At 43.6% G+C, this 17,979-nt stretch overlaps 1 protein-coding gene across 6 annotated transcripts in view; it reads right to left on the bottom strand.

Moving 5' to 3' along the window:
* hspg2 (heparan sulfate proteoglycan 2) overlaps positions 1-17,979 on the bottom strand; it is a 528,081-nt gene that overhangs the window by 58,702 nt on the left and 451,400 nt on the right. For all 6 annotated transcript variants that reach the window (XM_068017554.1, XM_068017556.1, XM_068017557.1 and 3 more), the window contains 6 exons: positions 16,641-16,907; positions 15,151-15,263; positions 13,987-14,134; positions 13,125-13,241; positions 4,645-4,729; positions 3,614-3,758 (listed from right to left, as the gene is read on the bottom strand). In XM_068017554.1, coding sequence (XP_067873655.1) covers positions 3,614-3,758; positions 4,645-4,729; positions 13,125-13,241; positions 13,987-14,134; positions 15,151-15,263; positions 16,641-16,907 — 875 coding nt within the window. The remainder of the gene's footprint in view (positions 1-3,613; positions 3,759-4,644; positions 4,730-13,124; positions 13,242-13,986; positions 14,135-15,150; positions 15,264-16,640; positions 16,908-17,979) is intronic.

The raw sequence follows: 17,979 nt of genomic DNA, 5'->3' as shown, positions 1-17,979 counted from the left end.
TCGTTCCTCCTCTTATTTGCTTTTCCACTTCCCCGCTGATCCTTCTATATTCAGCCTGGTTCTCAGTTATATTATTCACCTGACATCTGTCATAAGCACATTTTTTCTTCTTCATCTTAACCTCGATCTCTTTCATCATCCAGCGAGCTGTGGATTTGTTTGCCCTACCTTTCCCCTTTGTGGAAATATACCTTGACTGTGCCTGAACTATCTCTTCTTTAAAGGCACCCTTCAGTTACCGTTTTCTCTGCCAACCTTTGATTCCAATTTATCTGGGCCCGATCCCTTCTTACCCCATTGAAGTTGGCTTTCCCCCAATTAATTATTCTTATTCTGGATTGTTGTTGGCCATTTGCTACAGCCAACCTAAACCTTCAATGATCACTAACCTAATTGTTCCCCTCCTTTTCCTGTCAGAACAATGGAGATTATTGGGCAATGTGATCGTGTGTTTAAAATTATGAAAGAATGGGACAAGGTAGATCAAAGCAGGCTATTTCCAGTAGTTGAGGGGTCAAGAATGAGGGGCCATAGATACAAGATTGAATAGAAGAGATTTAAGAACAGTGGGCAGTGGAAACTGCTTCACAAAGAGTCGTGAGGCTGTGGAATTCACTTCCAGGGTCAGTGATTGAGACAGAAACTGTGACAATACTGAAGATTAGATTGGAATAGGGAATGCAGTAAAAGAGGGAGAAAGGATGGAACAGGGAAGATGAATATAATTACAACTATTCACTCGTGTGGATGGATTGCTAGGGCTGAATGGCCTGTTGTAATTTCTATATATTCCTATGTGCTCACAGACACCTCATAATAATTCTTTAAATCAAATTGAATTGCATTTGTTCTGTGGATTTTTGATAGGTTCAATTCAATTCTGCTTTACATTTGACGGGCAGGAATTATCGGTCACGCGCAATGCAGTTAGATGTGGAGTAAAGTTCTCTCTACTCTGTCCTGACTTTCAAAGAACATCCTCTGCTGTAACATTGGGATATTTTCCCACTTCCCACAGCAGCCATTCTGTGGCATCTCGAGGTTGCGGCAATTTAACATCAAATTAGAGGCAGCCATACACTGCGGGCACTTGCTCACCTGGAACTGGATGGGCACTGTCCAAATATATTGCATACCAGATCACCTATCTGAAGAGAATTTGAACCCAAGTCCCAAAGGTGAAGGTCAGTGTCTAAGCCACCAGACCACATGCCCAGCTCTAGAACATTGTTTCCAAACTGCAAAGTAGTTCCTGAATTCCATCTTTTCTGCCAGTCCAGAGATGGTGGGCAGAATTATGGGTTTCAGGTTGGGAAAACGAAGTCAGGGTCAAATGGGGATCACAATCCCGCACTCTGTGGGCAACAGTCACCTGTGTGTACAGCTTTAAGAGGTGTTGCGGCAGTGATTTTCGCTGAATTAGCCAATTAGTGGCCAGACGGTATGCAATGAAGAATGGCAGGCTGGCTCTCGAAGCTGGAGGGCTAATCAGAGACCCTCCAGTTCGGAAGAAGCAGAAGTCTGCCTTTGCAACTTTTTAAACTTTTAAATAAAAAGTAGACTCAGCAGCTGGGTCACCATTGTGGAGGGGGGACGGCCTGTGGCCGCAGCTGTAGCCAAACAGGCGGAGAGGGCCTCAATGCCTGTCTCGAGCCCTGGCCCGCAGTCTGCCGCTGGGAGGCCACCTCCAGGCTGCTGACCTGGTCCCCAATGCCTCGGTGGCTCAGAGGTCAACTGGAAAATTCCTGCCTCTGGGAAAATGGCCCAGGGTTATGGGATGGTGCTGGCAAACTGGCAAGCGGCACAAATTTTCACGCCTGCCTGTATGCATGCTCACCCCCATCGGGGCTGAAGGTCCTGCCCAGCATAATCATCCAGCAATGACATCCAATAGACTTTCAAAATCTTGAATTAATGTAGTTTCAGCTCACTTTAAAATGGAATTAGTATAATTTCCATCCATAATATGTATATTAAAATAATTGGGAAAGAGCAAATAAAATCTAGTCTTGTTAGAATCGCAGTGATCAGAACTGTAGGCTCTTTGACAGTAAAGTTTCAATAATTTAGAAATACTGAATCATAACGTATGCCCTGGGATAATGCAAAGTAATTATGGGATGTTGTGTTAAGGAACTGAAGACAATTACTGGAAAAGGAAAATTCCAAACGCAAGACTGTATTTCAAACATTTATAGCCAGATACTTGTCTTCTTATTTGTGCCAATGCTCATCTGAGTTGAAGATGTCAGCCCTGCTTCAGTAGCAGCAGTCTCACCTCTTGACTCAAAAGGATGCTGGTCTGTGCCCCTCTCCAGAGCACATAATCCAGACCAGTGCAGTACTGAGGGAGTGCTGCACTGTCAGAGATGCTGTCTTTCAAATGAGATGTTAGGATGAGGCCCTGTCTGCCCTCTCAGATTGATGTAAAACATAGAGCATAGAGGAGTTCTCCTGGTGTCCTCACCAACATTTATCCCTCAGCCAACACCTAAAATAGTCACGATCACATTGCTGTTTGTGGGAGCTTGCTGTGTGCAAATTGGCTGCCACATTTCCTGCATTACAGCAGTGACTACACTTCAAAACCACTTCACTGGCTGCAAAGCACTTTGGGACATCCTTAGGCTGTGAAAGTCGCTATATAAATGAAAGTTCTTTCTTTCTTTCCTAAGGAGGAAAAGAAGAACTTGCATGGTTTTTTATTCTTTCACGGCATGTGGGCGTCGCTGGCAAGGCCAGCATTTGTTGCCCATCCCTAATTGCCCTTGACAACTGAGTGGCTTGTTTAGCCATTTCAGAGGGCAGTTAAGAGTCAAACACGTTGCTGTGGGTCTGGAGTCACATGTAGGCCAGACCGGGTAAGAATGGCAGATTTCCTTCCCTAAAGGACATTAGTGAACCAGATTGGGTTTTTACGACAATCGATGATAGTAATGGTGGCATGAAACTGAGACTAGCGTTCAATTCCAGATTTTTTGAAAATTAATTAATTGAATTTAAATTCCAGCAGGTGCCATGGATGGGATTCGAACCCATGTCCCCAGAGAATTAGCCTGGGCCTGTGGATTACTAGTTCAGTGAGATTACCACTACACCACCATCAGCCCCATTATATCCACAGAACATCTAAAAGTAATTTCACATTCAATTAATTACTTCTGAAGTGCAGCCATTCTTTCATGAAGGTAAAACATAGAAAATCAGTTACTCTGTTTTCAGTGGCGCTGGTTGAGGAAAGCATGTTGGCCAGGACACTGGGAGAGCTCGCAGCTATTCTTTCAATAGCACCTGCATAAGCAGATAGGACATTATAATATCTCATTTGAAACAAGTCACCTGCAATAATACAACATTCCCACACTGCTCTGAAGTGCTGGTGTAGATTACATGCTCCTGGAGCAGGAGTTGAACCCACAACCCTCTGACGCAAGAGATGAGTTGCCACAAACTGAGCCAAGTTGGCTCTTTTGGTGAACTCCAAACGCTTAGCAGGCAGTGCAAATATCCACAATACAAACATTGGTGGACCAACAGAACTCACAGAAGCCAGGTACTCAAATCTTACCCTCAACATCTGAAATACTAATCGCATTATTACCATTTCTCTCACCTGAGAACTTCCATTGACAGGAGGGTCGTTGTCTACAAACAGAGAGCCCTGAGTTAAGTTCCGATACAACACCACAGTGTGGTACTCTCCCAGAGAGATGGGGTTAGGGTGGCGGATGGTGGCCATGCCAGAACCCACGTCAAACCTTTGGAAGGAAGCACATGTATTCATGATATACATTAGGAAATTGTGTGAAACATAATCATCAGTGAGTGTGAATAGGTGCAAAAAGTGTATGGAATTATTAACAAGGTACAGCACAAGATTCATTTAAGGTAACCCTGCAATGGACACGTATAGCTGCTTTTTCATGATCTACTCCCATCTCTTTCTTACAGTTACTTTATGTCATATATTAGAATTGGAATGCACCGTAGTACAAGAATGCTCATGTAACAATATTTTGGAGATTTTTTACATTGGAGGTAATTTTACAAATTTCTGAAGGAGTTGGAAAGACTACCGCCAGATAATATATTGACACTAGGATCTTCTACTGAGTTCAAAATAAACTTCAACATTTAGTGTCAAGCTACATCAGAATGCATTGTAGACCGGGTCCTGTGGCAGAAAAGGAGCCCTATTCGTCAACAAAATACTAGTATCTTAATGTGGATATGAACTGAAGTCTTGTTGATCAGTACGAGCTTGGTGCACCAATACGTACAGTCCGCCATCAAGGGAAGACTAAACAAATTCTGCAAAACTTTGTACAAAACTATATAAACTAAGATTGGTTCATCACAGCCATCAATCATGGAAGAAAAGGAATAAGGATGTGTCCTTGAATAAAAATAACTGGAGCGGGGAGGGACTCCAGTCTCCCCTCATAGAGGTAAAGAGGTTATTTGTATTAGTGAAAAGTAAGTCTATTTCTGGATGATCAGATAGTGTCACTGGTTTGCTCCAGCATTGACGGGTGTGTCACTTTAGGCAGCCACTCTGTAAATCTGTCCATAATCTTACCCAAGGCTTTAAACATCCAATATTCCATACAGACATGTACAACGAACCCAAAGCACATTCAATACCTGAATTCAGGGCGGCCTCCCACTAAAGTAAATGAGATGAAATCTGCTCCTGTTGTTTGTTTCTGGCCATTGTATATAATCATACCTGAAACACAGAGAATGTGTGTGGAATCAATGCAAAGAGTAATAGTGATGATGGAATTGTGGACCTGCACAGATGCAATGCTTAAGGTTCATTGCTAACTACTTTTTGTTTTACTGCATTCTGAGAGAGCTCTAAAATTACAGGGGATGTGACAGGATACGGAACTAAAACAGGCTATGTCACCAAACTGTGGGATACCAGTTTGCTCCCCTACAATTCCCTTAGTTCTTGATCTCAACCATGTTGCTATGGAGTAGAGAGGAGGGAGAGAGGGACAATTGAAGGAATATGTATTGCCACGTCACCTTTGTATGCTTCTGAATATCTACCCCAAATATCCACTAAGAATGGTATAGATGAAGCCCAAGGAAGATGTCACCCATCCATCAGCCTGACTACAAGAGCTCAGCTGAGCGACTCAATAAGTTCGTGAGACAGTGGTGGTAAGTGGAGAGAAGGGAACCCAAACTCTTATGCTTAAGAAGTTGCTCGGCAACACACTAAAACCTACCAAAGTGCTGAAATGGTTTACAAAAGCAAAATACTGCAGATGCTGGCAATCTGAAACAAAAAGAGGAAATGCTGGAAACACTCAGCAGTCAGGCAGCATCTGTGGAGAGCTCAGATAAAAGGTCACAGACCTGAAACGTTGACTCTGTTTTTCTCTCCACAGATGCGGCCAGACCTGCCGAGTACATCCAGCATTTACTGGAATGTTTTAATTCAGTCCAAGCCAGTCAAGCTGAAGGAATTGATCTCCTTCAATATTGAACTATTTTGCTTCACCAAAATGGCTGGCTGAAGCGAACCTTGTATTATTGTCTCTGCTGCTTAGTGGGAAAGTGCTGCACTGGACAACAGCGCTGTAGAGAAACGCACTCTTCACAGAACAACACAATTAAATATGAATTTTAATCGAAAAGAAGAACAAAAACATAAACATATTGAAAGGTGAAGCAGGCCTGCAGCCTTGTGCTCCAAGACATTATGGGCAACACGGCGGCAGACAATGAGCTTAGAGACATTAGTGCGGGCTTTTAAATGGAACAGCAGCATCCATAATAAATTCAAATCAATCCTTCGCATGTTTTTGCATCCATATAAATGTCACAGCATCTTTTAACTGGTTTAAATCAGAACTTTAAATGCATCAACATTATTTTTTCAAAAAAGATCCTTACTGCCTGGATTAATATATTTACTAAATATGATCTGTCAGGGTCAACCTCCTTTTCAATCTTTGTATAACCGCCTACTTAATCCACTAGCAATATAAGAAATAAAACAGGATTCAACTCACCCAAGAAAACTGCATTAGGTAATTAGAATTCTAAAATGCACTTTTCTCTGGTATTAGGTGATATTAAGCAATTTTCGCATATAAACATACACCAGACAATATAATTTCTCTGTAACGTAATAGCCAGCCAGCTTGGAAAACAGCAGTGCCAAAACACACATCAGCTGGAGATGTTAATACAAAGCTTTGTAAAAGCAAACGGGTTACTTCAAATAGCTGCCTTGCAGAGAGTGGCAAGAGAAACCTTTTTCATCATCAACCTAATAAATGGCCACAGCATGAGTAGATTGAGTTCCTTGTGATTTTCTGCCAGCCAAGGAATGACAATACACAACCCAATCTGATACTTAGGGTTGGGTTTGTCTAAGGTTTTGTTTCCAAATTAAGCACCTGCCAATGCTGCCATGTATCATTGGCTCTAGTAACACAGAACAATGAAGCTCCAAATCAAACATATTGGTGCAGGAATGGAGTTCTGGCTTGATATTAGGGGAGGCAGTGGCATAGTGGTAATGTCACTAGTGGAGAATGGGTTCAAATACCACCACAGCAGATGAACAAAGAACAGTACAGCACAGGAACAGGCCATTCGGCCCTCCAAGCCTGCGCCGATCTTGATGCCTGCCGAAACTAACACCTTCTGCACTTCCGGGGCCCATATCCCTCTATTCCTTTCCTATTCATATATTTGTCAAGATGTCTCTTAAACGTCGCTATCGTATCTGCTTCCACCACCTCCCCTGGCAGCAGGTTCCAGGCACTCGCCACTCTCTGTGTAAAGAACTTGCCTCTCACATCCACTCTAAACTTTGCCCCTCTCACCTTAAACCTATGTACCCTAGTAACTGACTCTTCCACCCTGGGAAAAAGCTTCTGACTATCCACTCTGTCCATGCCGCTCATAACTTTGTAAACCTCTATCATGTCGCCCCTCCACCTCCGTCGTTCCAGTGAAAACAATCCGAGTTTTTCCAACCTCTCCTCATAGCTAATGCCCTCCAGACCAGGCAACATCCTGGTAAACCTCCTCTGTACCCTCTCCAAAGCCTCCACGTCTTTCTGGTAATGTGGCGACCAGAATTGCACGCAATATTCTAAGTGTGGCCTAACTAAGGTTCTGTACAGCTGCAACATGACTTGCCAATTTTTATACTCTATACCCCGACCGATGAAGGCAAGCATGCCGAATGCCTTCTTGACTACCTTATCCACCTGCGTTGCCACTTTCAGTGACCTGTGGACCTGTACGCCCAGATCTCTCTGCCTGTCAATACTCCTAAGGGTTCTGCCATTTACTGTATACCTCCCACCTGCATTAGACCTTCCAAAATGCATTACCTCACATTTGTCCGGATTAAACTCCATCTGTCATTTCTCCGCCCAAGTCTCCAACCGATCTATATCCTGCTGTATCCTCTGACAATCCTCATCATTATCCGTAACTCCACCAACCTTTGTGTCGTCCGCAAACTTACTAATCAGACCAGCTACATTTTCCTCCAAATCATTTATATATACTACAAACAGCAAAGGTCCCAGCACTGATCCCTGCAGAACATCACTAGTCACATCCCTCCATTCAGAAAAGCACCCTTCCACATCTACCCTCTGTCTTCTGTGACCGAGCCAGTTCTGTCTCCATCTTGCCAGCTCACCTCTGACTTCACCTTTTGCACCAGTCTGCCATGCGGGACCTTGTCAAAGGCTTTACTAAAGTCCAGATGGTGGAATTTGAATTCAATTAATTAATCTAGTCTAGTGGTGACCGTTGTCGATTGTTGTAAAAACTCATCTGGTTCAGGAATGTCCGTTAGGGAAGGAAATCTGCCGTCCTTCCCTGGTCTGGCCGACAGGTGACTCCAGACTCTCAGCATGTGGTTGACTTTTAACTGCTCTCTGAAATGGTCTAGCAAGCCATTCAGTTGTATCAAACTGCTATAAAGTCTAAGAAAAGGAATGAAACCAGACTGATCACCTGGCATCGATCTAGGCACTGGAAATAACAATGGCAACAAAGCCCTTTCGGACCTTGCAAAGTCCTCCTTACAAACATCTGGGAGCTTGTGCCAAAATTGGGAGAGCTGTCCCACAGACTAGTCAAGCAACAGCCTGGCAGAGTCATATTTGACAGACAATGCCTCACCATCCTTGGGTAAGTCCTGTTCTATCAGCAGGACAGACCCACCAGAGGTGGCAGCACAGTGGTATACAGTCGAGAGGGAGTTGCTCTGGCAGTCCTCAACATTGACTCGGTCCCCATGAAGTCTCATGGCATCAGGTCAAACATGGGCAAGGAAACCTCTTGCTGATTACCAACTACTGCCACTGCTCCTCCACCCCCCTCCCACACAGCTGATAAATCAGTACTTCTCCATGTTGAACACCAATTGGAAGAAGCACTGAGGGTAGCAAGTGCAAGATTAGTTTATTTCTGTTTTAAATTTTTTTAAAAATGTTTGTGCTTGGAGTGCTTTGTGCTTTACAGTCAATTCACATCCTCTCTGTGCTAACGCTTTGTCTTTCAGCACACCGTTAACATACCGTTTGCCTTTGTTCCATAAATGGGAAAGATTTCAAACAGATCTAGCAGCTCAAAACTGGGCATCCATGAGGTACTGTGGGCCAACAACAGCAGCAGAATTGTATTCAACCATAATCTGTTATCTCATGGCCTGGCATATCCCCCATTCTATCATTATGATCAAGCTGGGGGACCAACCCTGGTTCAATGAAGAGTGCAGGAGGGTATGCCAGGAGCAGCACCAGGCATACCTCAAAATGAGGTGTCAACCTGGTGAAGCGACCACACAGGGCTACTCGCATGCCAAACAGCAGAAGCAGCATGTGATAGACAGAGCTAAGCGATCACACAACCAACGGATCAGCTGTAAGCTATGCAGTCCTGCCATATCCAGCCGTGAATGGTGATGGACAATTAAACAACTGACAAGAGGAGGAAGCTCCAGAAACATCCCCATTCTCAATGATGGGGGAGCCCAGCACAGCAGTGCAAAACACAAAGCTGAAGCATTTGCATCCATCTTCAGCCAGACGTCACTAGTTGATGATCCACCTCAGCCTCCTCCTGAAGTCCCCAGCATCACAGATGCCAGTCTTCAACCAATCCGATTCACTCCACGTGATATCAAGAAATGGCTAACGGCACTGGTTACTGCAAAGGCTATTGGCTCTGGCGCCATTCCAGCAATAGTACTGAAGACCTGTGCTTCAGAACTAGCCGGGCCCCTAGCCAAGCTGTTCCAGTACAGCTACAACACTGACATCTACCTGGCAATGTGGAAGATTCCCCAGGTATGTCCTGTGCACAAAAAGGACAAATCCAACTCGGCCAACTACCGTCCTATCAGTCTACTCCCGATCACCAGTAGTGTGATGGAAGGTGTCGTCAACAGTGCAATCAAACAGCACTTGCTCAGCACTAACCTGCTCACTGATGCTCAGTTTGGTTTTTGCCAGGGCCACTCAGCTCCTGACCTCATTACAGCCTTGGTCCAAACATGGACCAAAGAGCTGAACTCCAGAGGTGAGGGGAGAGTGACTGCCCTTGACATCAAGGCAGCATTTGACCGAGTATGGCATCAAGGCGCCCGAGCAAAACTGAGGTCAATGGGAATCAGGGAGAAAACTCTCCGCTGGTTGGAGTCATACCTAGCACAAAGGAAGATGGTTGTGGTTGTTGGAGGTCAAACATCTGAGCTCCAGGACATCACTGCAGGAGTTCCTCAGGGTAGTGTCCTCGGACCAACCATCTTCAAGTGCTTCATCAATGACCTTCCTTCAATCATAAGATCAGAAGTGGGGTAGTTCGCTGATGATTTCACAATGTTCAGCACCATTTGCGACTCTTCAGATACTGAAGCAGCCCGTGTCCACATGTAGCAAGACCTGGACAACATCCAGGCTTGAACTGATAAGTGGCAAGTAACATTCCTGCCACACTAGTGCCAGGCAATGACCATCTCAAACAAAAGAGAATCTAACCATCTCCCCATGGCATTACAATCGCTGAATACCCCACCATCAACATCCAGGGGGTCACCATTGACCAGAAAGTGAACTGGAACAGCCACATAATGCTGTGGCTACGAGAGCAGGTCAGAGGCTGGGAATTCTGCAGCGAGTTACTCAACTCCTGACTCCCCAATGCCTGTCCACCATCTACAAGGCACAAGTCAGGAGTGTGATGGAATACTCTCCACTTGCCTGGATGGGTGCAGCTCCAATAACACTCAAGAAGCTCAATACCATCCAGGACAAAGCAGCCCGCTTGATTGGCACCCCATCTACAAACATTCACTCCCTCCACTACCGATGCACAGTGGCAGCAGTATGTACCATCTACAAGATGCACTGCAGCAATTCACCAAGGCTCCTTAGACAGAATCTTCCAAATCCATGACCTCTACCACATAGAAGGACAAGGGCAGCAGATGCATGGGAACACCACCTGCAAGTTCCTCTCCAAGTCACACACCATCCTGACCTGAAACTTCACTGTCGCTGGAAAAAAATCCTGGAACTCCCTTCCTAACAACACTGTGGTGTACCTACACCCCAAGGACTGCAGCGGTTCAAGAAAGCAGCTCACCATCACCTTCTCAAGGGCAATTAGGGATGGACAACAAATGCTGGCCTAGCCAGTGATGCCCATATCCCCTAAACAAATAAATTTTGAAAAATTAGATGAAGGAAGGACACAAAGGTGTCCTTTGTGAAGCAAAATATGGTTGTTTTAGACCTCAAAAGAATTGCAACATTATACAGGATCATTAAGATCTTTTTCGTCCTCCTCTTGTTACTCATGATCTCATGTGGTACCAGTCAAAAGTAATCATCTGCTCCAGCCAGATAATCAGGTCAAAGGACCAGGGGGTTTCTGCTCATCATTGAGAGCAATGACTTGTGATCAATCATAGGAAAAGCAGTAGGTCATTCAGCCCCTCAAGCTTTGGTACTGTTACTGGTTTGTTCGTATCAATCTTTGAGGATCTTATTACCTAATTGTTTCAGTTGAATAGTCAGCAAATGGTCAGAAAGATGTATATATTGGATCCATATTCAAAAGGTAAAAGATAATTGCAGGGGTGGGGGGGTGGGGGGGAGGGAAGCTAGTCAGTCAATGTCAGTTCAGCCATCCACACAAGATGCCACTCCCCATCACGTCATCAGATTCTATTCTTGGGTCACACCCATAAGACCATTTCAAGGGTCCATTGCTCTTTATGTGAGGAAGCCCTCTGCTTTAAATTGGCCTTTCACTAATTGTGGCCTGTGCTCCCTTGTCCTGATATCTTGGCTTACCTTTAGTATGAAATGTTCCACACTTCTAATGGGATATGGTTTGTTCATTACAGCACAAGTCGATCACAAAAGGAAAATGTGAATTCATAAAGAATGTCACACATTTTCGCTTTTAAGGTGGCCATTTTTCTGGAGTTACCTGTTTCTTGTATTCAGGATATCATAACTGGCAGGTGGAATAGGCAGAAAGGTCGAGTCCAATGGTCAAGACATTACGATAAAGACATTACAAATAAATTCACACCAGTTAAAATCAATACAAACCGGAATAGTTCTAAAACCTTTCTTACTGCCTTTCCGTTCACTACACAGACCATAGCTGCATTGTCGGGTGAAATCATCAATTTAAATAGGTTTCTTTGGAATCCGAGAACATTCACAAATCAAAATTCAATAAATGCATCTCAAACGATTCACATTTATGACCTCTCTCAAATCAATGAATGCCTTTCCTTATACTGTAATCATAGAATCATACAGCACAGAAGGAGGCTTTTCAGCCCATCGCATCTGTGCCAGCTCTTTGAAAGAGCTAACCAATCAGTTCCACTTACCTGAAACATGTCAGGTTTGGTTATAAATGTTAGCACACTGTAATGCCCGATATCATAAAGGAACACAGGAACAAGGGTAGGCCATTCAGCCCCTCGAGCCTGTTCCACCATTCAATTAGATTATTGTATTGCATTCTTATTTACTGGTATAATGGTAGAAAATCCACACAGTAAGGCAAAGATCCAAGCTTAAAGCAATTGCTGGCCTGGTATAATTTTTTTTAGTAGTTTTATAAGAAGCTCAGTGCAATTCAAACATAAAGCACAGTTTTTACCATTGGTAACTAATGGGATTTGCAGAGATACACAACAAACTCACCAGAGTACAGTAAGAGAGCTTGGAAATAGAGATGGGGAAAAAAGAACACAGAAAAACATAAACAAAAAGTGAGAAAAACTGAACAAAGGAACAGATAACAAACTGTAGACTTATAAATTGACATATCAATATGAACGATTTGGTTTGTACAGATTGAGAGGCCAGACAAGGGCAAATATATTTACAAATTGAGCAGTACTATTCATTTTACAAAGTACTAAAAATGAGACAACCCTGCCTGTCTTGCTCAAGGGAAGGACTGAATATATATACACTGTGGCATGTCACTGTGGCTGAAAACATCTGTGAGATTACACATGTGTAATAGGATTTTGACCATTGGAGCCCGTTATTGAAACTAGGATTGTGTCCGACATTCACAAGCTTTTTTTCCTTCCATTTTGGTTGATTTTTAAAGAACATGTGCCAATGACATACATCATTGGAGAGCTGGTTGGGAAGAATCTTAGCCCCAAAACTGTCAGGATATAATCAGCGCTCATTGTCTAAAACAAAACCAGCAACTAATATAAATGGATGGAGCAAATCAAAAGAATCATCCATGTCAAACATGCTTGACTATTTGTTTTCAAGAAGGATCTCCTGTTGGTCAGATCCCCATCCTAATATAAAAATTCTTACTGAAGGGTAAATGCACTCTGTGGACTGGAACTGAGCCATACTCACATGGAAGGCTCAAAGAGTGGCCGTTAGAGACTATTTAGTGTCAAGCGAAGAGAGGGTTCCCTCCCGCGAACACACACTGCACAGTTCACACATGAACAAGGTCACTTGGCCGAGTCACTGAATGGCATAATTACCTGAACATGATTCACAGCTTTTAGGAGAGATGAGGAGAAAATTGGGAGGTTGGGGGGGGGGGTGGGAAGAGATTCTTACCATCAGCTGCATCTGAACGGAATGTTATCCGGATTTCAAACTCATGGTAGGCGTCCTTTATGGTGGGCACAGTAATGTAGGAGATGGGGTCCTGTGTGAAGTATGGAATCTTGCGTTCTGCAAAGGAAGGAAATTGTACAAAGGTTTATCGAAGCAGTACGAAAGCTCTCATTATTATTGAACATTTTAAGAGGCTCAGAGATACCCTCTGGTTTCAAATTTCACTCCACATAATCTAGGCTGACACTTCAGTGCAGTGCTGAGGGAGTGCTGCACTGTCAAAGGTGCAGACTTTCGAATTAGACATTAAACCAAGGCCCTGTCTGCCCTCACAGATGGATGTAAAAGATCCCATGGCACTATTTCATGAACAGCAGGAGAGTTCTTCCTGGTTCCTGGCCAAAATTTATCCCTCAGCCAATGCCAGTGAAACAGATGACCTGGCTATTCATTGCATTGTGGTTTGTGGGACCTTGCTATATGCAAATTGGCTGCAGTATTTCCCACATTACAACAATGTCGACACTTTAAAAGTACTTCAGTAATTATGAAGCATGTTGGGACATCCTAAGGATGTGAAAGATGCTAAAAGACAACACATTGTAGCACTGTCCAGAATGTTGTCAAATCGAATTACAGGGAAGCTCAGGTGCAATCAGTATTGAGCAGAGCAAATCCCATTGCTTTTATTCACCTTTCAACACTGTTGCAGTAACGTGTGTTCAGATATCTTACATCACAAAGCTACCTACATTAGATTTCAGGATTCCATTTTGTGTTACCTGTCCTGCTAAACCCCATTTGCGCCAATTCTATGAAACGTATATTGCAGAGAACATAACACATGGGCCAGCTGTTGTACCTCTGACTTTGAGCATGGCGTAGGCCGTCTCTGTTCCCTGTTCATTTGTGGCTGTGCAAACGTACGTCCCAGTATGTTCGGTGGTAGCTGATGGTATGGTCAACACATTGTCCTCAGCATATGCTCCGGGTGGGAGCTCTCCCTCCAGCTAAAAGTAACCGGAAAAACGTGTGAACATGCGAACAGGATGGAAGCTCCTGACATGGTCCAACTCCACGCCAAACAAAGCATCGCATCGGCGTGTTTGGTCAAAGACAGCAATTCAAAATAGGCTCACTTACACTGATTTACAATATTATACCCAAGAACTAAATCAATTTCCAAGTTGTAGTCAAAAAGACTACATTCTATTCCGTCTGCTCTCATTTTTGTCAATAATCTTTTGGGACTCCACATTGACAACATCTCTAGACACTCCTTTACCTACCTTATCAGTGACCTCCTCAAAAAATTCAACTGGATTCCTCAGACATGACTTATGCTTAACAAATCTGTGCTGGCTGTCTCTGATCAGCTCAGATTTGTTCAAGTGCTCAGTCACTCATCGCTAATGATGGATTCAGGTAGTTTCCCACAGCTGACTTTAAACCAACAAGCCTGTATTTACCTGCATTTTCTCTCCTACCCTTCTTAAACAATGAAGTATCAGCAATTTTGCTGTCAAATGATACACTTCCCAAATCAAGAGATGTATCTGGTCCATCATCAACTCTGCCTGGCTATTTAATCTTCTGAAGGAAAATTGGCTGCCCACAGTTGGTGTCCTAACAGCACTGTTGGTGTACCTACAACCCAAGGACTGCAGTGGGTCAAGACGACAGCTCACCACCATCTTCTCCAAGACAATTAGGGATGGACAATACATGCTTGGTCTAGCCAGCAACGCCCACATCCCACAACAAATAGAAAAAAGTTAAAGAAACCCATGAAATATTTCATCACCTCTGTGTATGCCCTTTGCTTTAACCTCCAATCCCATTCACAACTAAATATTTATCCAGATTGAGCTGAAGGAGTTAATTGGCTCAGGATCAATTGCTTTTATGAGCTTTTGGCAAAATGCACAGATTTTTTGAGATAGAGGAACGTGTGCGTTTCAACTGTACAAAGGACATACTTCTCAAAACAATACTGACGGAAATAGATACCCAAACAAGGAGCTACCTTATTCCAGGTGACCTCTGGTACTGGGAACCCTGAGGCTAGACATGGAAAAACAGCCGTGGATCCAATTGTTACTTCTTTGAGCTCTGGCTGAGGGGCAATCATAGGAACAGCTACAAAAATAAGTATTTTGTTAATAATGTAACATATATAAAAGTGTTTTACAAAGCAGTTCTTTGAAACCACTCAACAAATGAGGCATCCTGTAAAGTCCCTGACACAGGTGTTAGCGCCTTGCACAATAGGGGGCCACCATTATCTCCTTTCATTGGAGAAGTGTGATGATTGTTATATTGTCTGGAGCAAATGCAAATTTTAGTTGTTTTTTTGGGATCTGACCAACATTGGCAAGACCACATTTATTGCCCGTTCCTGGTTGCTCTGAAGGCGTTAAGGGTCAAACAAGAGGTGTGGAACTGGAATTACCTGGCAAATCTGGAAATTACTTTAGAACTATGTTCACTCTTGCTTTGGCAGAGTGCGGTAGCCTGGTGGTTAGTGATGGGACTGAGCTAACAACACAGAGGCCATAAGTTCAAATCCCAATGTAGCAATAAATTTGGTCATTTATGGTCTGGCGCCTAAAGTGTAATCATGAAGCTACTGGATTCTCATTAAAATCCAAACTGGTTAAACTAATGCCCTTCAGGGACCAGGTCTCTGCTGTTCCTACCTGGTTTGACCTACACGTGACTCAAGTATCACACATAGTTAAGTCTTAATATCTTTATAATAGTTGGGACATGCAATGACAATGGTCTTGCCAGCATTGCCCACATACTAAGAGCAAACAAGAAAAATATACAGCACAGGCCAGGTGAAAAGTAATAGTTCCAACAAAGCATCCATCTTCAGCATAACCTTTCTTAGGTCACCTAGTCTGGGTAAAGATTCATTTGAAAATAGGACACGCAAACATGAGAAGAAATGTTTTCATCCCAGCAGCTTCACTCCAGTGCATAATGGTAAAATACAATTGTCAGCTGAACCTTGTAGATGTTTTGTGATTAACTTTAGAATGGACTCTTTTCTCCATATTACAAAAATGGTATAGAGGCATTGGGGGAAGGTGTTAAAAAGATTTACAAGGGTGTTACCAGAACTGAGAGGTTAGAACTATCAGGAAAGACTGAACAGGCTGGGACTCTTTGCTCTAGAAAAGAGCAGGCACAGGAGCGACCTAATAGAGATCCTGAAAATTATGAAGGGGTCTGATCGGGTAGTGAGAGAGAAGGTGCTGTCATGTGTAGGGGATTCCAAAACAAGGGGCAATGAAGCAATTAGTACAAGTGCATTTAAGAGGAAGCTAGTTTAGTACATGAGGAAACAAGGAAGAGAATATGCTGATAGGGTTTGAAGAAGTAGGGTGGGAGGAAGCTCACGTGGAGCATAAACATCAGACCAGGCCAATTTGAGCTGAATGGTCTGTTCCTGTGCTGTAAATGTTATGTAATTCAAAAAAACTATGTAACAATTCAAGTTTCACTCACTCTGTACATATAGAACCACTTCAGACTTGACGGATCCTGCATCGTTGGTGGCTGTGCATCGGTAACGCCCAGCATCAGACTCCTTTGCCTGTTCAATTTTCAGCATTCCATTCTTAATGATGACTTCAGGAGACAACCTCCCGTCCACTTTACTCCACCGGATAGAAGGCTGGGGATCCCCTATAGCTTGGCATTCAAATTCCACCGAGCCACCGATCATTACCATCTGCATAGACGCCCTCACATTTATCATGACAATGGGTAAGGCTGAAAATAACCGGGAAGAAAGTCATTTTAATGTCTATCCCTACTTTTCAGAGATGATCTACTGAGGCTTGATTAGCATTTCGATCTCAGTGTCTCAGGTGGCCTACAATTTTCTGACATGTTCACTCTTTACTGTCTCCCATCTTCTCCTGATTCATGATGGCATATGTTGCGGGGTGCACTGGCAGTGCTTTGTGACTTACCCTCCTAGCCAATTTTCTTATGTTAGTGCTGCTGGGCTATTCAACTATGAAGGTGCATCTAAGCCAGGCTAGATCCTGAAAATCTTTTACAGCCCTCCCCACTGTTTGTCATATTCCTTACACTTGTGTCACCCACAAATTGTCATATGCCCAAGTCCAACACCTGATATTAGCTACCAGCTCCACCATGGTTGTCTGCACCATGATTTCACATTGAGCATGTTGCAACATGAATAACATGTGCAGTGCAGTCCTCAGTTAAACAGGCCATAGGTACAGCAGACACATCCGCCACAAACACCCGCACTGCTGTCACTGAGGTTTAAACTCCAAGTGCGCTTTTGGCGTCTTGAACTCTCCTGGACAAGTCCACTGTTCCCATGCTCAGACAGATTGGTGGATCATGGGAGCAGATGTTCACCAGCTGTGTGGAGCTCCAGAGGTGGCCCAAATGGTTCAGGTCAGGAGGAATGCTGTACTGTCAAGTAGCTTTTTTAAGTGATAGAACGTGTAACCTCTGAAAGCAATTATCTCACAGCTACTACATCAGAGACAACCCTTGGCACTGAAACATCTGTATCTGGAATAGCTGCAGATATAGGCAATGGATCTTTTGTATCACCTGCAGCTGTTCAGATGGCTGAAACTCTCCAAAAAGGTTTCTGATCTGGAGAACACAAACTGAGCTCATCAAAGTCACAATGTCTGTGACTGTGGTGCATTTCCCCCCACAACCTCTCCGCAGTCTTTGACACTGTGGACGATAATATCCTTCCCCAAAGGTGCCATCATATGAATACATAGGGTTAGCTTCCACACGTGGGTTGACAACAACCAATTCTATTCTCCACTACCTCTCTCCACCTCTC

This window comes from Heterodontus francisci, chromosome 37 (assembly GCF_036365525.1).
Source record: "Heterodontus francisci isolate sHetFra1 chromosome 37, sHetFra1.hap1, whole genome shotgun sequence".
In the NCBI taxonomy this organism is placed as follows: Eukaryota; Metazoa; Chordata; class Chondrichthyes; order Heterodontiformes; family Heterodontidae; genus Heterodontus; species Heterodontus francisci.
Note: the sequence above shows the minus strand (reverse complement) of the source record. Positions and strands in the feature narration are given on the sequence as shown.